At 41.6% G+C, this 21247-nt stretch overlaps 1 protein-coding gene across 2 annotated transcripts in view; it reads left to right on the top strand.

Annotated features, from left to right (window-relative positions):
* Fmn1 (formin 1) overlaps positions 1 to 21247 on the top strand; it is a 373383-nt gene that overhangs the window by 34278 nt on the left and 317858 nt on the right. For both annotated transcript variants that reach the window (XM_021193752.2, XM_021193753.2), the window contains exon 2: positions 3323 to 5316. In XM_021193752.2, coding sequence (XP_021049411.1) covers positions 3444 to 5316 — 1873 coding nt within the window. In that variant the 5' untranslated portion in view covers positions 3323 to 3443. The remainder of the gene's footprint in view (positions 1 to 3322; positions 5317 to 21247) is intronic.

Below are 21247 nucleotides of genomic sequence, written 5' to 3' on the forward strand. Positions count from 1 at the left end.
TCCAAGACTTTTATCATGAAGGGGTGTTGGATTTTGTCAAATGCTTTCTCAGCATCCAATGAGATGATCATGTGGTTTTTGTCTTTGAGTTTGTTAGCGCCTCCATGCCCGGCTTGTATGTTGAGCCTTTAACAGTTTGATTGGGATCACATTGGTGGTATCTTGTTATAGTCCTAGAAAAATGGCAAAGGGGTTTGAAGAACTTAGTCCCGGAAGGAATCCTTTAAGTGGGGAGTCACCTGTCTTGTACTAAGGAAAGCAGAGGGGAGAGTTGGGAATTTGTCTGTTTAAGGTAGCTGAGGAGAAAATATCACGTTAACTATGTATCTGGAATAGGCAGTAACAGTTTGTCTGCAAAAGGAAAATGGTTGTTAATTATGGTTTAAATAATGGTTATCAGTGTAGTTGGTTTGACCTGTGGGGTAGATTATATATGATTTTTGAAGCCTAAAAGAAATTTTAAACAAATTAAGAAATTTCAGAACAATTTTGGGTTAAAAAAAAAAGCACAAATATTGTTTCAAGTGTTCCTGTTAGGGAGGGGAACAAACATTTAAACAGAAGCATGGAAGTTTTGGGCTTAAGGGTTTTAGGTGTGTGTTTTTTCCAATTCTCAGCAACTAGATCTTATCCATTGGTTTTCATCTGGTGGACTCTTCTCCCCTAGGGAGAGATGGAGGAGCCTGCTCTGCCATGCTGTGGCTGTTGGCCATTTCCTCTTGTGGTTCTGCATTCAAAACACAGGGCACTAGGCTACATTTCAGCCGATGTCTATTGTGTAACGGCTGACACACTGCTCAAAGGGGTGAGAAAACACAGCCTAAGTTGGGGACTCCAGCTCAGATGTAAAATGACATAAGCTGAGGCCAGATCTAGTATACTCTAACATCTGGGTGGGCGTCTAGGTGCCTCTAAAAATCACACAAAGTCGAAAACAAAGGGGACCCACATGGGCCTATGAGGATGAGCCCTGGGCCAGGATAAGGAAAAACTCTGGCTTAACTTAGCTAGCAATGAGTGTCTGTGTTGGAGATCATGGAGAAGCCTTCTGGGATAGCCTTAGGGGGCGAGCCTCTATATGATGAGCCACACCCCCTCAGCCGCCATGGTGCCCCCTCCCCCAGTTCCTGATGCCGGGGTGGGGGCAGGGGGAGAAAAATTGTGTTACATTCAATTGACATAACAAAAGGTTCTTCTGTTCACCAGTAGAAGCAGTAGAGGAGAACACATTTACCCACAAATCGATGTGGGGTGGGGAGAACAGATCCGGCTTTTAAATTTGCTTCTTATGGGAAATCCTCATAGATAATTTCCTTATGTCTCTGACCTTCAGTTTTTTTTTTTCCATCTGTAAAATGGTGCCCTGCTGATTAAATGAGATGATGAATTCAAAGTGTAAGTATGTGTAAGTATAACTCTTCCTTGGGAGGAGGCCCTAGGCAGTCATAGTCCTACTTGAAATTACGACATGCACTGTGAACTACTAGGAAGGGATTCTGAAAAGTCTGCAGTGCATTTCTCTACCTGTGTTAGACACTTCTCTTCCTCTGGGGACGTTCGTGTGTTGGAGGAGGATACTTGAAGGCAGAGGAGCGAATCTTCTGTTCCCACAATTGACAACAGCACTTCTGGCACCTCCCTTCAATGTATTTGAGGATTCATAAAGGGAACTCTTGATGCTGAATGCTCCATACCATGCACAGCACACAGACACACACACACACACACACCACTCTCCACTGCTGCTGTGAACCATAAACTGGAAGATTACCTCTCAAATGAGTTCTCAGGCATTTTCAGAACCGTTGCTCCACACACACGTGGATGCTTAGGATGTACCCACAGGGAGCACTTTAGAAAGACTTTAAAGATGTGTCACGCAGACCAGACCGTATGCAGCTGTGAAGAGGGCCAGGCCCGTGTTGACTTCTCATCTCTTCTGTGTGTCTTTGCCTTGTGCCCTGACAACCCTTCGATTAAATGACTAAGAAATAACAGGATCTGTGATTGTGAACTCCATCTATAAGAATCCTGATTCTAAGGAGGTAGGTTTTTCCAACAAGCAGACATATTCTTATTTAAAATTATGTAATCTCTGAATCCTCTTGACACTTCTGTCTTGACCAGGTGACCCCACCCACTCATACCCACCCACTACTGCATCTCTTGGCTTCATGTGTTTTCCTTAAGGCGTTTGCATTACACATCTCCCTCCTGTCTGAACTCAAAATGTACTCTTACATAACTCTTTTTTCTAGTTTAAAACAAGTTAAGAAGAAGAAGAAGAAGAAAAACTTGGGGAAAGTAAATTACAAACTGTAACCGTGGTTAAATGATTGCTATTTTGTTATTCCTAGGGGACTGTCCTTTAAGTGAAAGCAACTTGAAGGGTGGGTGGTATATTAACTTAAGAAATGATGTGTTGCAGTATGGAGTTCTAAGCTCCATATTTGCATGTGAAGGTGTTATTTATGAAGACATTTTAGGACCCCTTCAAATCTCACAAAAAAGTGGCTGTCTTCACCCCTCAGGTGACATTTCCAACCACTAAAAATCAGTCACTAAAACTTCCTAAGAGCCAGTAGTATTAGTCTCTCCTTTTCACATGGCTTCAAATAGTAAACAGGTAGAAAGGGAACCTCACAAGTTTGAGTCCAGCCTGGTCTACATAGCAAGTTCCAGGCTAGCCAAGGCTATATAGCAAGACCTGTCTCAAAACAAGACAAAACTTGAGTAAGCCTCCTGACTTCCTTCATTTTAAACTTTTAAATGTAAAACTTCATAATTTGTGTACAAAGCTTTCTGATAGAACACTACAGGGCTGAAGCTTCATCTCTCTTCAGATATCTAGTCTGATACTTTTACTCCACACTGTGCTTTAAAGTAAGAGAATCTTAGAATGTTTCTTATGATAACAAAAGCTTATCATCTTTGAAAATAATATTCCAAACACAAGTCATTAAAACAACTATCATTTCTAAGGTTCTCAAAGTCCTATTCTCCCAGAACTCCTGGAAGGTTCAATAACTGTTTTACAGAACAATAGAAACTGTGGTTTGAAGAAGCAGACAGACTGGCTCTAGGCAGTATAGTGAGTTCCCAGATGAAGAAGGGGCACTTGTCCTGGGTCTAAAATGATAGCCCTTTCCTATCCCTTAGCTCTAGCTATACCTCCTGATCAAGGTGGATAGGAGCCTAGGAAGCCGCAGGCAGGTTCCCGGGCCAAAAGGGAGGACCAGTGTGGTTATGCTCTGATTCATGTCTGCCTGTGATGTGTACACCCTGTAAGACAAGCAGCTTTCTTCCTGTGTTTCTCTAACAGGCAGCCTCATTGTGGGAGAGGACTGTCAGCTGCCTGCTCTGCCTAGCCACCGTCACATGCCTCCTGACTGGAGCTGTCCACAAACCAGCATCTCCACAGCATGAATAATTAGGTAGGCATAATGGAAGGCACTCACTGCACCCTCCAGCTGCATAACCCCATCGCCGAACTCTGCTATATCAGCTTCTATCTTCCGAAAGGGGAAGTCAGAGGATTTTCATACAAGGGCACTGTAACTCTAGACAGATCCAATAACGCTTTCCATAACTGCTACCAAGTCAGGGAGGGGCCAGACATCACCAGCCTCAGCCAGCAGCCGAACGAACATCCAGGCGACATATTTTTCAAACAGACTCCCACAAAAAACATTCTGACAGAGCTATACAAGCTCACAGCAGAGAAGGAGAGGCTGTTGGACAGTCTGCTGAGGTCAGACAACATCCTCGGCGTTTCCATGGGGAGCCAGGAGGGAAAGTTGCAGGAGCTGTCAGTAATCCTTGCCACTGAGGAAGACTATTTCCAGAGTGCTGGCAACTGGCACAGAGAACTCCCTGTGAGCTCTCTCATTAGGAGGAGCACCCAAGAGAGCAAAAAGCCCCGGAGGTCTGGCAGGAGGAGAGAGAGTCCGGAGGAGCTCCGGCAGAAGAGAACCAGGAGGAAAGGGCGTGGCTGCCAGGAGTCAGCATTTCAGATGGGGAAGGACCAGCTCTGTTCCAGTAGCTCCCTTTCTCCTCGAGCTAGGCCTAATCTCAGGCTCCTAGAAGAAAGAGGGAATTTAGTTCCTCAGGGAACACTTACCTCTTCACTAAGGAGAAGAGAGAGCTGCCCAGCCAACATCCTCAGGACACCGGATGCAGACCTGGCCTTCGGAAACTCTGGGAGGACCTTAGAGGACACTGATCTTGAAGGACCTCTGTCCCCTGACAGCAGCCCCACCGAGGTAGGAGATTCTGATGTCGGAGGGCAGCTCAAGAGTTCTCACCAGCAGGAGCCCCCACAACCAAATGTGTCTGAAAGCCATGGGAAACATGCAGGGGCAGAGAGGTGGGGCAGCGGGACTCGGAAGTCAAAGTCATTGGAGCGGACTTGCAGTAAGAAACCTGTTTCCAAAGTGGTGGCCAGGGTCCAGGAACCATCTGCCCCAGTAAAACGAATAGTTAGGGCGCATCATGACGGCAAGGGAAGGGTTGCCTTCTGCCCAGAGACCCAAACTGAGTTTATCCCAAAAGCTGACTTCCTCACCCTCCCAGGAGGTGAGGCAGAGACTCCTAGTTCAGGGAGGCTGGAGGAGGAGCAGCGAGGGATCAAGTCATTGCAGTCCTCAGCCCCAGAAAGAGCCTCCATTACCAAAGAACCAGCCAGCACCGAGGCCGCTGTGAACAAGGTTCTCCGCAAGGTGATAGAGAGTGAGAAGTTAGACGAAGCTACTGAGGGGAAAAGGTTGGTCTTCTCTCTCAACGCAAGGGCCACCCACACTTTCCCAGAAACTCGAAGCCAAAGGAAGGCTGGGGTACCGCAGAGTGGCCGTAAATTCTTGCTTCTAGATCTGCCGCACGCGGTAGGTCCCGATTCCCCACAACCCAAATGCGATGAGAAGAAGCCAACCCCCCAGGCTTCAGCAGCTCTTGGCATGGTATTTAATAATTCATCGCCTCAGTCCAGCGCACACAAACGGCTGTCACCTGTTCCCTCGCCTCTGTCTCCAAGGTGCCCCAGCCCACAGCAGCACCATAGGATCCTCCCGCTCCCTCCACTGCCTAGTGAAGGAGAAGCTGTTTTTAATGAGTACTCTAGTAGAAAGAACAGCGTCTCCTCTGGGTTCCCCTCTGCTGACATCTTGGAGCCATCATCTTCTACGAAGGTCACGGAGACCAAAGGAGCCAGCCCTACTTCCCTCAGAGCAAGCCAAACTTGGCTGGGGTCTGAGGAAGCTTCCGAAAAAGGCTTGGGGCCAGAGAAGATCACAGCTCCACCCCAGCACCAGTTGCCACCAGGTTAGTCTCTCTTTAAGCTATTTAGATCTGTTCTTGGGAGATTCAACAACCGCTGTTTCACTTCCACTGCTAAGAGACTGGCTAATTCACAATGGACTGAACCTCCTAGGGCTGTGTCGTTCAGTCAGTAACAGGAAAACTGAGAGTTGTGAACCGGTGTGGTGACGATAAAGGCGCCCTGGACCCAGAGAACTAAGAGTGAAACTGTTTCTAGAATGCTTTCTATGAGCTTAGAGATGTGTTTGTTTGTTTGTGGCACCTAAAGTTGCCCCCACAATTGCTTAAAACTGAGACTTAAAAAAGGACAAGGCAGAGAATCAGCAGCTTGTCTCTGCCTTTGATGTAGCACTGAGTAATTGGCCCATTGACCTAAATTCTACTAGTGATGCTCTGGGTGTCACTGTCGGGAGTCTCTAAGCAGGATCACAAAGGCACACTGTTTTTTAACTCACAAGTCGGTAGCTACTTAGGTTTTGGTTGTCTTGTTTTCTATAAATACATTTGTAAGTGACACGGTTTTTGAGAATTTTTTTTTTTTTACCAGAAAGGAAGCATTCAATTTAATCTGAATATACTTGCGTGCATGGTATGTTGGTCCGTGTCTATAAACCTAGAAGGTGGGTGGCTGAAGTGGTAGAATCATCAGTTTAAGACTAGTTTTGGCTACAGAGAGAGTTGTTGAAGGCCAACCTGGCTTACAGAGAGAGTTCAAGGCCAGCCAGACTTGATGAAAGGCCAGCTCTGTAAACAAAACACAGTATTATATATATATATATATATATATATATATATATATATATATATATATATATTTGAAAAAGGAACTTGGTTCAGGCTTCCTTCTAATCTCCTTTTCTATTTAGTCACCCAAACGCGAGCACAGAACAGCTGTTGAATGTTAAGTATGTTTTATGTATGGGCTGTCACCGGCACTAGGGTAACAATTCCATTTCTCACACATGACTTGTATGTTTGTTGTTATGTACATTTTTCACATGAAAATGATTTTGAGTGTTCAATCAGGAGTCCTAATCCCATACCCTTGGCATTTCCCAAGCCATATCAACTTTTCAGCAGCATTTGATCAGTGTCTTAGGCTAGGCAATAACTTGTAAATGATATGTGATCTCTTAGAGGGTATTGGGATTTTATTTATAGAAAGCCTTGTAACATTTTGAGATTAAAAAAAAATGTTGATCTAGAAGATAAGAGTTTCCAAAAGCTTTCTGTTTTTCTTGAACTTGTGACATTCTATAAATTTCTCTACATCCCTCATGCAGGGAGATTGTTTTTTGAAAATGTGGCAAATGCTTTTCCATCCTCTTCATGTAATACGTTGATCTTAGTTTGATAAAAATTTGCCACTTTCTGCCTCAAAATAAAAGTCATAGAATTGTAAAATTCATATCATGTACTGCACAGAACTCTAATAACAAAAATACTTTCTGAGCACGGATGATAGCATCTTAGAATCAGCTGGAAAGCAAGCTCTGTGGAGTTAGAGGAGGGAGCAGAGCATGGAATTGTTGCTTTAACTCTGCATTTGTGTTATAGTGTGGATGTCAACTTGAGAGAGTCTAAATTCACCTGGGAGGTGGGCTTCAAGGCACGCCTGTGGATAGTATCTTGAGTATGTTGATTGGTGTGGGAAGATCTATCATAATTGTGGTTAGGGCCACTCCCTTGGCAGGCAACACTGGACCATATAAAATGGAGAAAGTGAGCTGAGAATCAGCCTGTATTCATTCACTGCTCTCTGCTTCTGGACTGTGGATGCAGAACGACCTTCAAGTTCCTGCTTCCCAACTGTGAAGGGCTCTGAACCAACATGAACCTTTCTCCCTTAAGTTGCTTGTGTCAGGGTGCTTTATCACAGCAACAGGAAAGGAAACTATGACTTAGAAATTACATCAAATTCTAGGGTCCTATGCATTCCTCATCCAGAATCTCCACATTGCATGTATTTGGTATTTCATAAGACTTTTGTTCCTTAATTTTTCTCGTCATTTTTTACAGTTTCTTATGTTATAAAAGCCCCATCCTTTTATAAGTTAGTAAGGATTAAGCTTAGTTGTCTCTAAGCACATAAGAAGACATTTCAGTTTCTGTTGGCAATTGACCGTGGACCCACTGAAAGACATATTGAACAGATAGTGCCATTTTCCATGCGGCTTCTCTATGCAGTTGTTCATGACCATTCTTTTTACTTTGGCCCAATCTTCCACTGGTATCTTAGGTAGCACTTTTGGAGCCAATTATAAAAATAACAGGGATTCCCTACCATGGAGACCTCCTATGCATAAGGAGGGAATGTGGGAGGAAAGTCAGAGTAGGCGAGGAGACCTTGGAGACCTTCCGTTTCCATAGTAACTAACATCTCTTAGACTTTGTCCTAGGACACTCAAAAATTGTCTTACTGGCACTGTCTTGAGATGCATGGAAGAAGGGAGAGCTCTAGCTAGCACCTTGGATCTATGGTATATTTTTTGGGTCCCTTTTCTTCTTTTAACTTCCCATTCTGCAGCCAGAGTCCTTGCCATGTTTTAGTCACTCCTGCTACTGCTGAGTTCAGAAACTATCTTCTTTCTGGCTGCTTCTCTCTTCCTTTCCACATTTCCTCCCTCTCAGTCTCAGCAGAGGCCTCGGACAGTAGCATCCAGCTCCTCAGAGGTAACGCATTTACCATCACCCTACAGTGGTCCTACATCTCAATCCAACTCCCATGTTTCCCCCAAGTTAGCTATTAACCAGATGGAGTTTACGGTCTGTGGACATGTATTTCCTGTGGAAATCATGAGGGTTTTCACTGAACTGATGAGAGTAAGGTAATTGAAAGCACTCTTTAATTACTCAAGTAAGAGATTAACTCCTTGGGGTTTAGTGTTCACATTATTTTCAGGTTTCCTGTTTTCATTTATTTTTGACCAAAAGACGCATTTCTAGTTGGAAGACTCTAGAGCAGCAGACAAGTAAATTCTGAGTACAAAGTGGAACCCACATCTTACAAGACCAAGCACTTAAATACAATGTCAAAGCCACCATGCAGGACATAACATAATAGTATCAGAAAAGCCATTGATCCATCTCCTGTTGGCTTTAACATTTCTAACTCTTCATCCTGTGAGCTGCATAAGGAATTTCTTGCATGTTGACAATATGATCAAGCAGAGCATACACAAAATATGAAAAACATCTAGATTTTTCTTCTCATGGACCCATCTAGTGACCACTCTGTAGTGGTTATATGGGGCCTTACTTTGACAATGGGGGTAACTCCATGTTACCGAGCCTCTTGAGAAATGTATTTCCTTAAAACAACTTTGAAGGATTTTTAGTTGTGTGAACCTACGTAACAGTGTTTTGGGAGCTTAGCATTGAGATTCTTTTCTGCCTTCCTGTTTTCATTTATCTTTAACCAAAAATAAGCTCCTTTAATGGCATAAAAATCGCATGATAGTTGGCTCACCACACTGAGGAAATATTTAGTCTTTCTTGTGTTGTTTAGCAAACTGAGGATTTTTGTTCTTTGGTGTTAGGGGGGCATGATAGAAACACATGCCTCAAGCATCAAGTGTCTTGATTTTAAAAATCATTTGACCAATTCTTGTGCTCATAAAAGATGTAATCAATGCCAGCTTCTTTAGAGTTGAGAGACATTCATGTGAAAGAGTATATTATATCTAATCCTTCTGCCAAGTCTTTGGGCCTATATTAAAGTAGATATAAATTCTTTGCACATAAATATTGAGGTTTGATGTAATTGGATGAAAATTTTAAAAGTTCCAAATATTAATAGATATAGATACATATTTAGCTAACTTCAGAAAGTACAGTATACACAGAAAGTACCTGTGATTGAAAGTAGAGTAGAGAGATTTCAGAAAGTGCATATACTTACTATATCTAGAATATAAAGAGAATATAATTGAGTTAACAAGAGATATCAAAGATTCTTCATTAAAATTATATATATGACCTAGTGACCCTACCTTTAAGAACTTTGCTTAAATGAGGGTATGTACCTATATGATTACATGTACACAGGTATTGACTGCAGCAGCTTAGAATTTTATCATCATTATTATGAGTGTTATTTGTGTGCCTGCGTGTGATGGAGGTCATGTGCAGGCAGAGGCATAGGAGCACTGCTTTGTGATAATGGTTCTCTGCGTGTACCTTTATGTGTGCTCATGGGATTGGCTTTAGGTCATCAGGCTTGCGTGGCAAGCACTTTTTTTTTTTTTTTCATGCATTTCATTTTAATTGTCACAGAATTAGTATCCAAAGAGCACAGCTGTTATAAAAAGAAACAGTAAATCATCCACGGGAGAGCACATTTCTGAGTTCTCCCTAATAATTTGCACTCCCTACCTCACTTTTAATAGTGGCAAGGAATGTAAAACCGTGACCAGGGAACCAAAGTCCCTCTCTATCCATTCTACCCTGAGCACTCTGCCTGCAAGTAGATGATCTTCCACATGGATGTACAGGCAACACACTGCCACACTCTTGAGAGGCAAAATACAGGAAATATTTACAACTTAAATCCCTCCAAGCAATACTCATAGATGATGAGCAAAAAGGTGCATCTTTGGATAAATACACACCAAGACATATTCTGTTATACGCCCTTGAAACCATGTCATCATGTGTATGTGTTTGTTGGCTAAAAGGGTAACAAATTTAATATTTGTTCTGGAGATCAGCTATGAGTTGCTGTTGATGGAGCAAGGTAAAAGATAAGAGTTTTTTTTTTTTTTTATTATTATTATTTTCTTTATTTACATTTCAAATGCTATCCCGAAAGATTCCCATACCCCTCCCCCCACCTCTGTTCCCCCACCCACCCACTCCCACCACTTGGCCCCGGCCTTGCCCTGTGCTAGGTCATATGGAGTTTGGGAGACCAAGGAGCCTCTATTCCCACTGTTGGCCGATTAGGTCATCTTCTGCTACAAATGCAGCTAGAAACACAAACCCAGGGGGTACTAGTTAGTTCCTGTTGTTGTTCCACCTACAGGGTTGCAGCCCCCTTCAGGTACTTGGGTACTTTCTCTAGTTCCTGCATTGGGGACCCTGTGTTCCATCCAGTAGCTGGCTGTGATCATCCATTTCGGTGTTTACCAGGCACTGGCGTAGCCTCGCAAGAGGCCACAATATCAGGGACCCTTCAGCAGTATCTTGCCGGCATGAGCATGGGCATTAGTATCTAGGTTTGGTGGCTGATGATGGGATGGACTCCGAATGGGGTCCTCTCTGGATAGTCCATCCCTTCATCCCAGCTCCAAACTTTGTCGCTGTACCTATAATTTTTCATGGGAGTTATGTTCCTCATTCTAAGGAGGAATGAAGTATGCGTGGCAAGCACTTTACCAGTTGAGCATCTTGCTGGCCTTATAGCAATTTTTTAATACTTCCGCAACATTTAGGGGAAAAAAATGCTGAATAGTCATGAACAAAGACATGTTTAAATAAATTGCAACACATTTTTCCTCTGTAATACTATGAAACTATCTAAAGTATTAATATAGATTTCTAACAAGCTACAAAGTAATATATAGAATGCTCTTGTTTCTTGTAAAAAAAAAAAAAACCTAACGTGTCTTCTTCCCATATATAAATATGTGTATTTTGCACAGACTTGGATGTCAGAGAGACAGGTGTAAAGAATTGACCAAGCTGTTAACATTCAAAGACAAGGCAGTGGGGAATGGACCAGAGAACAGGGTGTGAGAACTGGGTGTGTCAGCTCCTTCACCTCTCCACTTTGTGTATTCTTACAGTCTTTCTCTAGATGTGATGGTGCATGAAACTTTTATAATTTCGAAAGCATAATTTTTACCATTTTACTTCTTATTTTTATTTATATGTGTGTGGTTGTGCATGCAAGTGGGTGCCTGTGCCCATGTAGAGGCCAATAAAGATCAAGTGTTCTGCTCTGTCACTATCCACCTTATTCTCTTGAGGCAAGGTTTCTCACTGAATCTGGAGCCAGGCTGGCAGCCAATGAGCCTCAGTGATTATCCTGTCTCTGACCACCACAGTGCTAGGGTTATAGCCACAAACACAGCCATGCAATTTTGAGGAAAGAAACCACACACCAAAATTAGCCAGACCCCCAAGCTATATATCTCAGTGAACTTCGATATAGTTAAAGTAGCCACTTGAAAGGGAATCTATAGAGATTCATATTGTGTTTTTATATTTTTGGGATCCAATGTATTTTTATACATTTATCCATCACCAAAATGAAAAATCCGTGACAGCATTAGACCTAGAAAAAATGATTAATTTTATATCCTCTTTCGTCACTCATTTATACCTGCATTCAATCTTTCTTCATTCCCTAATATTTAATCATTTTTCCTGAAAAATTTGTCCTTTTATACTTCTTTAGAGCTAAATAGCATTTATGTGTGTATGTGTATGTGTGTGTGCACGCACACTACAGATTTCCTTTTTAAAAATTGATGTATGTCTTTGCCTCCTTTGAGATCTTGGTACCCCTGGAGGTCAGAAGAGGGCTTGGGATGCCCTAAAACTAGAGTCATGTGTGGTTGTCAGCCTCCATGTGGGCGCTAGGCATTGGACCATGGTCTTCCACAAGAACAAGGCTCTAACTTCTGAACTATCAGTCCAACCACATAGACCGAATTTTCACTATCCATTCATGTATTGGTGAACAACTTGGTTGATTCCAGTTCTTTGCTGTGGTGAATCAATAAATGTGGTGTGTAAATATCTCAGTGGTGTTGTATAGAGTTTTCTGGATAAATGCCCAGAAGCAAAATAAATGAACCATATGGTAGTTCTACTTTTAATTTTTTGAGAAATCTCAAAGCTGACTTCCACAATGGTTGTATTTAGTTCCCAACAACAGTGAATAAGTGTTTCTCTCTCTCCATATCCTCTCGGTCTCTTGTCAGACCCATTGATGATAGCCACTCTGGCTGGGGTGAGGTGCTTTGCATTCTTCCAATTTGCATTCTTCCAAGGGCTAGGGATGTTGACACTTTTAAAATAGTAATTGGCTATTTCTGTTTCTTTCTATAAGTGTTTATTCAGTTCATCTGCCTATATGTTGATTGGAGCCTTGGTAGTTTTATTTCATTGGTATTTCATTTCTGCAGTTCCTTGTGAATTCTACATATTTATTTCCTTGCTTAAGGGTAGTTAGTAAAGGTCTTCTCCCATTCGTTAGACTGACCATTTGCTCTACTGATTGTTTCTTCTGCTCTACAGAAACTGTCTATTCTCAAGTAGTCCCATCTGTTGGTTCCTGTGCTATTGCTATTCTATTTAAAATTATTACAGCTAATCTGGTACCTATGTTTCTTCTAAAAATTGAAATTTTATTTCTTTAAGAAAAAAAAACAAAGAAACATGCTTTACAGAGTGTCATGTATATGTGGGGGTAAGATTATAGTGGAAGCACATTTTTCTGTGTTTTTCCTGTGCCTTCCAGTAAAGTGGGAAACTCAGCAACGAGAATATAGCATTTGTCAAAGACAAACAAACAAACAAACAACAAACAGGAAAGTATCTGGAGAGCCGTGAAGGTAATGCCCGAAAGGAGTATATTTGATGGTAAAATTAGATGAGAGTAGCACAAAATCCAGAATCTAACCACGAAGGCAATATAGGGGGGCTTCTGGATTCAACAGAGTTCCAACAGGAACAGACCCATCTCCTGGGAAGGGGGTTGGGGGTTGAGGAGGGGTATGTGACAAAGAATGGCATGATGGGTGGGGGGCTGAAGAAGGGACAAAAAGGAGAAGAGCTTGTGGAATAGCTTTACCTGACTTTCTAAAGTAAAGCCCAAGACAGGTATAAGGGGACCATCAAGCTGCCAGTTATGGCCTGCAAGGTCTGCCCTTCAGGGCCCAGAGCACCAAAGGGTGAAGTAGACCCTGAGGAGCAGCACATGGGAACTTTGCTGATGCAGGTGAACTGCCTGCAGCATGGAGACCAAGAAAAGACCTGATTGTAACTGGAGGAAGTCATCTCAGTAGAACAATCTGCTCTTAGGTAGTTGGGAAGTGGGTGGTAGGCAGGTAATTAGTGGTGATAAGGAAGTAGAAATAGTAGGTCATGTTTCCTACCTAATTTACCAGTGACTAGGTGTGGAAAGTCAGAATGATCATTAGATGGCCAGAGTGAATAGGAAGATGTTGGGGGCACATGGGTGCCTTGGTGGTAAGTGAGCACTGTAGTGTTTCCCTTCCTTTTCATATTTTATACCTCTGTGATGAGTCAGGTTGATTGTATCTTTAATCATTAAGAGGATGCACATAGAAACAGTAAATGAATTAGACATAGAAATGTCTTGTGTAGTCCATAGACTCAGAAAGACATCATCTGTTTTTCAGAAACCAGAGCTCCTGTTTTCAACAGCAATTGTTAGCACATTGCATCTGCCCTTTTGTTTTTCAAGAACACAGTTGAATCTGTCTTACCCAGCTATCAAACGTTAATAATAGACGGCCAGTATATGAAGCACTCTGCCAATGAATGATTTGTTCTTTGAGGCCAGTTCCCATATACAATAAATGAAGAGTGTTTCTGAATAATTATTTGAAATACTTAGGGCATGTGGCCTTGTTGGAGTGGGTGTGGCATCCTTGGAGAAAGTGTGTCACTGGGGATGGGCTTTGAAGTTTTAGAAACTCAAGTCAGGCCCATGGCTCACTCTCTCTGCCTGCTGCCTGCTTGTCCAGAAGGAGAACTCTCAGCTACCTCCCCAGCACGGATTTCTGCATATGTCCCACCTCACTGACAATACACAAAGCCTCCAAACCTGTAAACCAGCCCCAATTAAATGTTTTCCTATGTAAGAGTTGCCATGGTCATGGTGTTTCTTTACAGCAATAGTAACCCTAGATAAGACATGGGTATTAAACTTAGGAGAAGGTTACTATGTTTTTATATATAAACATGTATTTATGTGTATGTACACACATACACACAAATACACACACACACACACACACACACACACACACACACACACACACACACACACACATGCACACACATTCTGCCAGATTGTCATTGGTTGAGGCGTCTAAAATCTCACACTTTTGAAGCTGCCATTGTGTCACATACCTTTAATCCCAGCACTTGAGAAGTTGAGGCAGGTGGATCGCTGAGATACAGGCCAGTCAGGACTACATATTGAGACCCTGTCTGAAAACATGTAACCCAAACCAGCAACATGAAACACCTCACCCTTTCGAGCCTGTAATTAAGTTACAAGCATTTCCTCTAATTGATGAAGCTGAATATTGACTATTGAAGACATAGGTTTTACCCCATTTGTTTCAATCCTCTGAGTAAGGGTGTTTTTGAGAATGATGGAAGCATTAGCTAGCATTCTGGGCCCACATTTTTTCTCTTGATAACTGTTATTATGTAATAACATTTCTTATTTGTTCCTTTGATGGATTTCACCTGCTTTCTGATCAGTGCTATTAAATAACTACCCTTTTAAAAAAATAGAATCCTACTATGTAGCCCACACTGGCCCCAAATTCAGCATTCTCTTATGCTGGTATTGTAGGCCTGAGTCAAGACACTCCACTGAGTAATTCTTAGATAGAACTCAAACCATATTGAGTGGGCCATGGAATGTGAAGCCTGGGCACACCATCTGCCTAGAGTTCCTCTGCATGGCCTGGCAGAGCAGCCTCCAGTTTATAGTGTATTGTGGAGTTTCCTACTCCCACAGAGAGGTCTGCAAATTATTTTCATCTTTATAAATTTTCAAACCTGATTCTTTCTATGGGGCCCAGAACAGGAAAGGGGTTGGAACTAGGTTAGAATTAGAATTCAGACATGTAGAAGGCTGCAGATGGGTTTGTGGGATCTTTGTAGGACAAGTTAGGTAATAGAAAAGTTCATAGAAAAAATGGGAAGAGGATCATGAGAGAGGTTTGGGTTGAGCATCTGGGCAGGCCATCCCTGCCCCTGGGGAAAATGCCCCTGTCTCAGTGCAGAAGGGAGATTGGGATGGAGGGAAGCACATTGTTGGCTGTTAGAGCCCAACAACTAGCAGTGTGGACACTCAAGACAAGCAGAACCCTGCCGAGAACTAAGCAGAGGCTGCACGGAAGCTGCCGTTAGCACATAAAGAACCATATGGCTGAATAGAACATCAGGGCTCCCAAATAGTGGATCCAGGCATCAGTGAGAGGAGAGGCTATGGAACAGATCTGCCTTCATGCTAGCAAGGGAACCTGGGCTTAAAACATTGCAATACTCAAGTCTATAAGTCTTGTAATAATTATATTCCTAAGATACTAAGTTGGACCATGCAAAGTTTTAGGTGTTTCTTCCTAAGTCATGATCCCTTTTGTTTGCCAAGAACTTAAGTTAATGTTCTGCATCTGAGTTTTCTGTGTAGAGAAAGAGCTGCCAGGTCATGCAGTGAGTTACCAAAGCAGCTGACTTCCAGATTTCCCATAGGAGTTGTGGAAAGCAAATAACACGTGAAGCCTGAGGCCCTTCCATTCTCCCTAGAATTCAGAGCTGTCTGGGCATGTATGCGTAATTAGAAGGTTAGGCCCATCCAGAGTCTATTCTTTGAATCTGCAGAGGACTATCACAAGGGACAGCTCACATTAAAAAAAACAGAGTATGTGAGGCACGGTGAAAGGTGCCATCTTCAATATGAAAGGATACTCTGAAAACAAAATGATGCAGGTCCACCAGATCTTCTAGGCTCCTGGGAAGCTTATATGTCTGTTTCCTGGAAAGAAAACAACAAAAGACAGGGTTGTTATTTGAAAATAATGGTTACTAAAATTTCTTCGAGACATTGAAGATGCAATCTCTGTAGCAGGATGCACTAATATGAGTGCAGGGACTCTACCCACGGTGCCCTTGAAGCAGCACGACAGGTATAACACAGTGGAGTGAGCTACATTTTATATTTTCCTAAGGAGAAGTAGGAGATGTAGGCAGCGGTGCCTTGGGCAATCCATCTGGCATCTTCTATTGGTGCAGAACAAAGTACCAATTTTGTCAGCATCAAAAGGCACCTTTAAGCAGCCAGAATACAAGAGAATAGTACCCAAGAGGTTGAGTCCATATGATTCCTTGGAGGATCCAGAAAGAAACTGATGCAGTGTAGGGGGTGCCCAACTCTGATTGTGGGTAAAGGCAGTTGAGTTTGCGCCTTAATATCCCCCTGACTGCATTCGTTAGAAGGCATAATATCTAATTCAGAATGTTCTCTTGTGAACTGATAGCATAGTGTCATTGAAAATACTTCATGCATCACTAGGAAATGTTAGCTTCATTATAACCACAGGTTACTGTCATCCTATGGGGAGTGTGATGGGACTTTTTTCTCCAGTGAGAAAATGGTGCTGCAACTATATCTTAGAGCCAGTATGTGATTTCTCTGTAATTTCTTTGCTCTTGGTTAAATCTGATACATTTGTTTCTAATTATCTATTATGTTAATTTGTGTTGTATTGTATTTTGGAAAAGAGTCTCACTCTGTATCCCAGTAAATGCATGGCAATCCTTCTGCCTCAGATTCCTGAGTGCTGGTCTTTTAGGTGTAGAGTCATCCATGCTTGGCTTGCTTCTGGTTTTTGTTGTTTGTTTGTTTTTGTTTTTTGATTTGGTTGTGTTTTTAGGTAATGGCTTACATAATGATTTTTTTTTTTTGCATAGGTTAGTATTGGATTTTTCTTTCTTTTTTTTTTTTTTTAAAGATTTATTTATTTATTATATGTAAGTACACTGTAGCTGTCTTCAGACACTCCAGAAGAGGGAGTCAGATCTTGTTACGGATGGTTATGAGCCACCATGTGGTTGCTGGGATTTGAACTCGGGACCCTTGGAAGAACAGTCGGTGCTCTTACCCACTGAGCCATCTCACCAGCCCCGTATTGGATTTTTCTAAAGATCTGTAAATATCGTAAGGAAAGGAGTCATTTTTATATATAATGCCTCTGATGTACTTGTAAAAAACCTTGGTTTAAAATGCCTCATAGTAGCCTTTTAAATTAATTCTGGTGAAAATTTTAATTAAATCACAAAGGAACTAAAGTTGAATGTTTGATTACTAATGTCACTGAAATATAAAATCATAAATTAAGTTATGAGATAATAAAAGACAAGAGAAACTAAAGTTCATTTTTGTCCTACTAATTATTTGTGGAGGAAAAGTTTCTCTGTAGAAAGCATTCTTAATTTTTACAGGTATTACCCATCCAGTTCCTCCTGATTCCGTATTATTTTGTCAAGTTGAAAGGTTTTAGACCTCACTTGCTTGTGTCATTACACAGAAACATACATCTTATTTTAAAAGTCCCCATCAGGCTCTTTGGGTTTATGATTTGCATTTCATTAATAGTGGGTCAACTTGTACTGATCTTTTTAAAAGCACTTGCTGGATTTAATCAAATTTGTGGTGACCATCCATCACCACAAATGTGTGACCTGCCATAACTTCTGGGATGATGCAAGAGTGAAGGACTTTTGAAAATGTGACTGAGTGACTGATTTGTCTAGACGGTGACAGGAGGGATGACACGCTGACCTTTGGAGCATTCAGACAGAACTGCTGAAAATTCCTTTAGCTGACTCCCACGAATGAAGTAGGATTGGTTTGTCTCTGCTCTGTTCTTGGTATCCCATTGCTGCTGAGAACTTGTGCAGCTGGCATTAGAACACAGTGGAATTGAAGCCAGTGTTACTCTTTTTAAAAAATGTTATCACCAAAGTTAACACTAGTATTACATATATGTAGAATTAATTTGAATACATGAAACGTTCTATGTACTCAATAAGCATTTCATTGAAGAGTGAATTACTAGAAGGGTGGATGGATGGATGGATGGATGGATGGATGGATGGATGGATAACATAGCATCTTGTCTGCAAACTGACAGTGGGAACAATGTTTTCCCACTCTCCCTATGTTAAACAGAATGAAACTGCTCCATGCCATGTTATGTAATTAGCACTGGTATTAGACACTGTTACAGTACACCCGTTCTTACAAGTTATCCCTGCAAGAGGTTAAGAACTCTAAGGCCCACAGACCGTGAAAATGAAATTAAATGAAAAAGGTACACATACGTGCATGGTGGACAATTTTATCAGAGAGCTTGTATTTTATAACGAAACTTAGCTTTACTAAGCCAGGGGTAGCCAAGTGACCAAACTTGACATAGAAACCAAAGGTATTTAACGTTTCATGTTTCGCACTGGTCACAGATTAACCATGTTGCATTATGCATGATCAAAGGCTGGCACATTTGCACTTTGCCTTGCATGAGCTATGCTTGATGACCCATCATACATGAACTGCAAGGCTGGGCAGGGTTGTCTGCAAAACTCACCTGCTGCGTGTCTCATGCCCACCACTGGCATTCACCTTCTGTGTGAAAGGAAACTTACTAACACGCAGCCATAAACTGAGGCCACTCGACCTGTTTATGTTTCTGAAAGTTTCTGGCAAAACGCCATACTGAGCTGCCTGTAAAGCTCCTGTAATCACCCAGCGAAGCAAGATTTTTATAGAATCCTAAGAGTGGATGCTAAGGAGAAGGCAAGAAAAGAACAGATGGACCTGGACAATGGCCTGAACGTTTGAGATGTTAAGCAGTGGGGAAGTGTAGGAGCCCCAAGTATCTTTGTTCCATGTGCAGAATTCCTTTAGTTTTGCTACATCGTATAGCTTAGTCACAGAGGATGTGGTGGGCCTTTATTCACGGTTTCTGCCCTTACTGAAGAAGAGAGAGTTATTCTGGATCTGTACATCAACAGGCGGGAATCTTGAGACCTAAAAGGCCTCTCTAGTAGAGCGAGCTTCCGTAGTCGCACTTACTGTTTCCTCTCTGGTCTTGTCTACCGCTTCTTCTATCAAAAGCTTGTTCTCACAACTTTCCCTGAAGTAACTGTAAAAGGTTGCCTCCATTTCTGGACCATACGAATCACAGATAGCAACAGGATGCTAGAAATAAACATTTTGGGTTAAATTCCAGATCTGCATCCTGCTAGAAGATTGGTAACTTATTGCACTTCCTTATCTGTAAATTGGACTGATACACACACACACACACACACACACCTGCACACATGAACACACACATGTGTATTGAAGAGCTTTGTTCTTCAATATATGTTTAGCACATATTTCCCCAAAAATATTTAGGTCACTTTAGTTTGAAAAGTATTAAAGTTTTTGTTCATATATTCTTACCTTGTTCTTAACCTTGGTCACATAAAGCCCCAAACTGCATGTGTTGGAGAGATGGGTTAAGGGAATAGGGATGTTAAAAACTTTCTCTAAATCTAAAGTTATTTCAGTATAATAAATTCATTTGAATCCTAACCATCTTCTCCATTATAAAACTCCCGATTTCGCTCATTATAAGATAAACATCTCTTTTTATTCTCAGGGAGATTTAGTGCATAATGTTTACCAGACAACTTTATTAGTATTTGTTTATCTATCTAGACTTTGAACTCTATGGAAACAGAGGCTGTGTTGTTACTCACCTGTGTATCTCTGGTGCACATTATATCAGTATCCGACATAGCTTGCAGAATGTCCAACCTGAGGATGACACACATCCCAAGATACCTGTGGGTGTGCTCCAACACAAAATTGTAAACTTGCAATTTTATTATTGTGAGTTCGTTTTTTGTAACTTGATTTTGTGGTTCTTGGGCATTAACTTTGTAATGACAATGTCATATCTCAATGTCAAAAGGTTGAACATGTCTGATGGGCTGTTACATAATTGCTATGATAGTAATTGCTGAATGAAAGTCTCCCTGTATTGTGCACAAGTAATAAAGGAAAGGAGATATATGACCACAGGAAGTGTTAACACATTCGAGAAAGCTCGGCTGAGATCAGTGTCTTTTAAATTGTGGTCACTGAACAACAGCATCATTGACCACAAGCAGAAAGTGCATAAAATATGTCAGGCTCATCCCATAACATACCACATCAGGAGTATGGGGATTGGGATTGGGCAGTTGACTTAATCACTTGAATAGAGACCAAGATAAAAGCATAAGTTACGCTAACATACAGCTATGTTAAATGAACTGAAAGTCTTTTCCATCAAAATATTTTATTCCGGAAATGATTAAGAGTTATGCTCAGCTAATAATTGGATTCCCACTCAGCTATGTGTAATTATTTTGAGTAACTCTTATAGGTCTCATCAGATTTAGGAACTTGTACACTTGTTAGCATAAATATGCTTCTGACTCTTTTATTAGCCCACTGATTAATTCTTTCACACTGCTTTTACATGGGGAGGAGGTGGGGTCTTACGAAACATTTTTCTTGTCTGTCACTTCCTGCTGTGGTCACAATTTTTTAGGTGGTCATAATGATAGCCATTCTGGCCTCAATGCAGATGTCTTCAAATTATGGATGCCTGCCAAGTGCTAGCTCCTGCCATACGGTCCAAGATGCTCCTACTCCAAACTGGATTCACATGCATATTGGTGTGCTACTATCTCGTGTTTACAACCAGTTTTATGTTATCAGCAAATACTGTTTAAGCCATTGGATTCCTTCTACTGAAAACACACGGACCTCATAAGCACAAGCCCACATCTGCAGCTTTTCTCTTATAAGCAATAGCCCTGCCAGCTTCCGCGTGTCTTTATGAACAGATGTCTAGACAAATCGCGTGATGATGTATGACTATCCTCACAAATGGCCTCTGTCTGGAAACTGCAAGTCTCATCAATGCAAAAGCTGCTCAATTTTAGCCTCTGTGTTTTTGGAGAAAACTCATGTCTTAATAACCATTGATCTGGTTTTTCTTTCAGAGAAAGAGATCTGTCTTCCGAGGACACGGCAGTCTTTGGTCATTGTCTTAGTCAGGGTTTCTATTCCTGTACAAACATCATGACCAAGAAGCAAGTTGGGGAGGAAAGGGTTTAT

Source organism: Mus pahari, chromosome 3 (genome assembly GCF_900095145.1).
Source record: "Mus pahari chromosome 3, PAHARI_EIJ_v1.1, whole genome shotgun sequence".
NCBI lineage: Eukaryota > Metazoa > Chordata > Mammalia > Rodentia > Muridae > Mus > Mus pahari.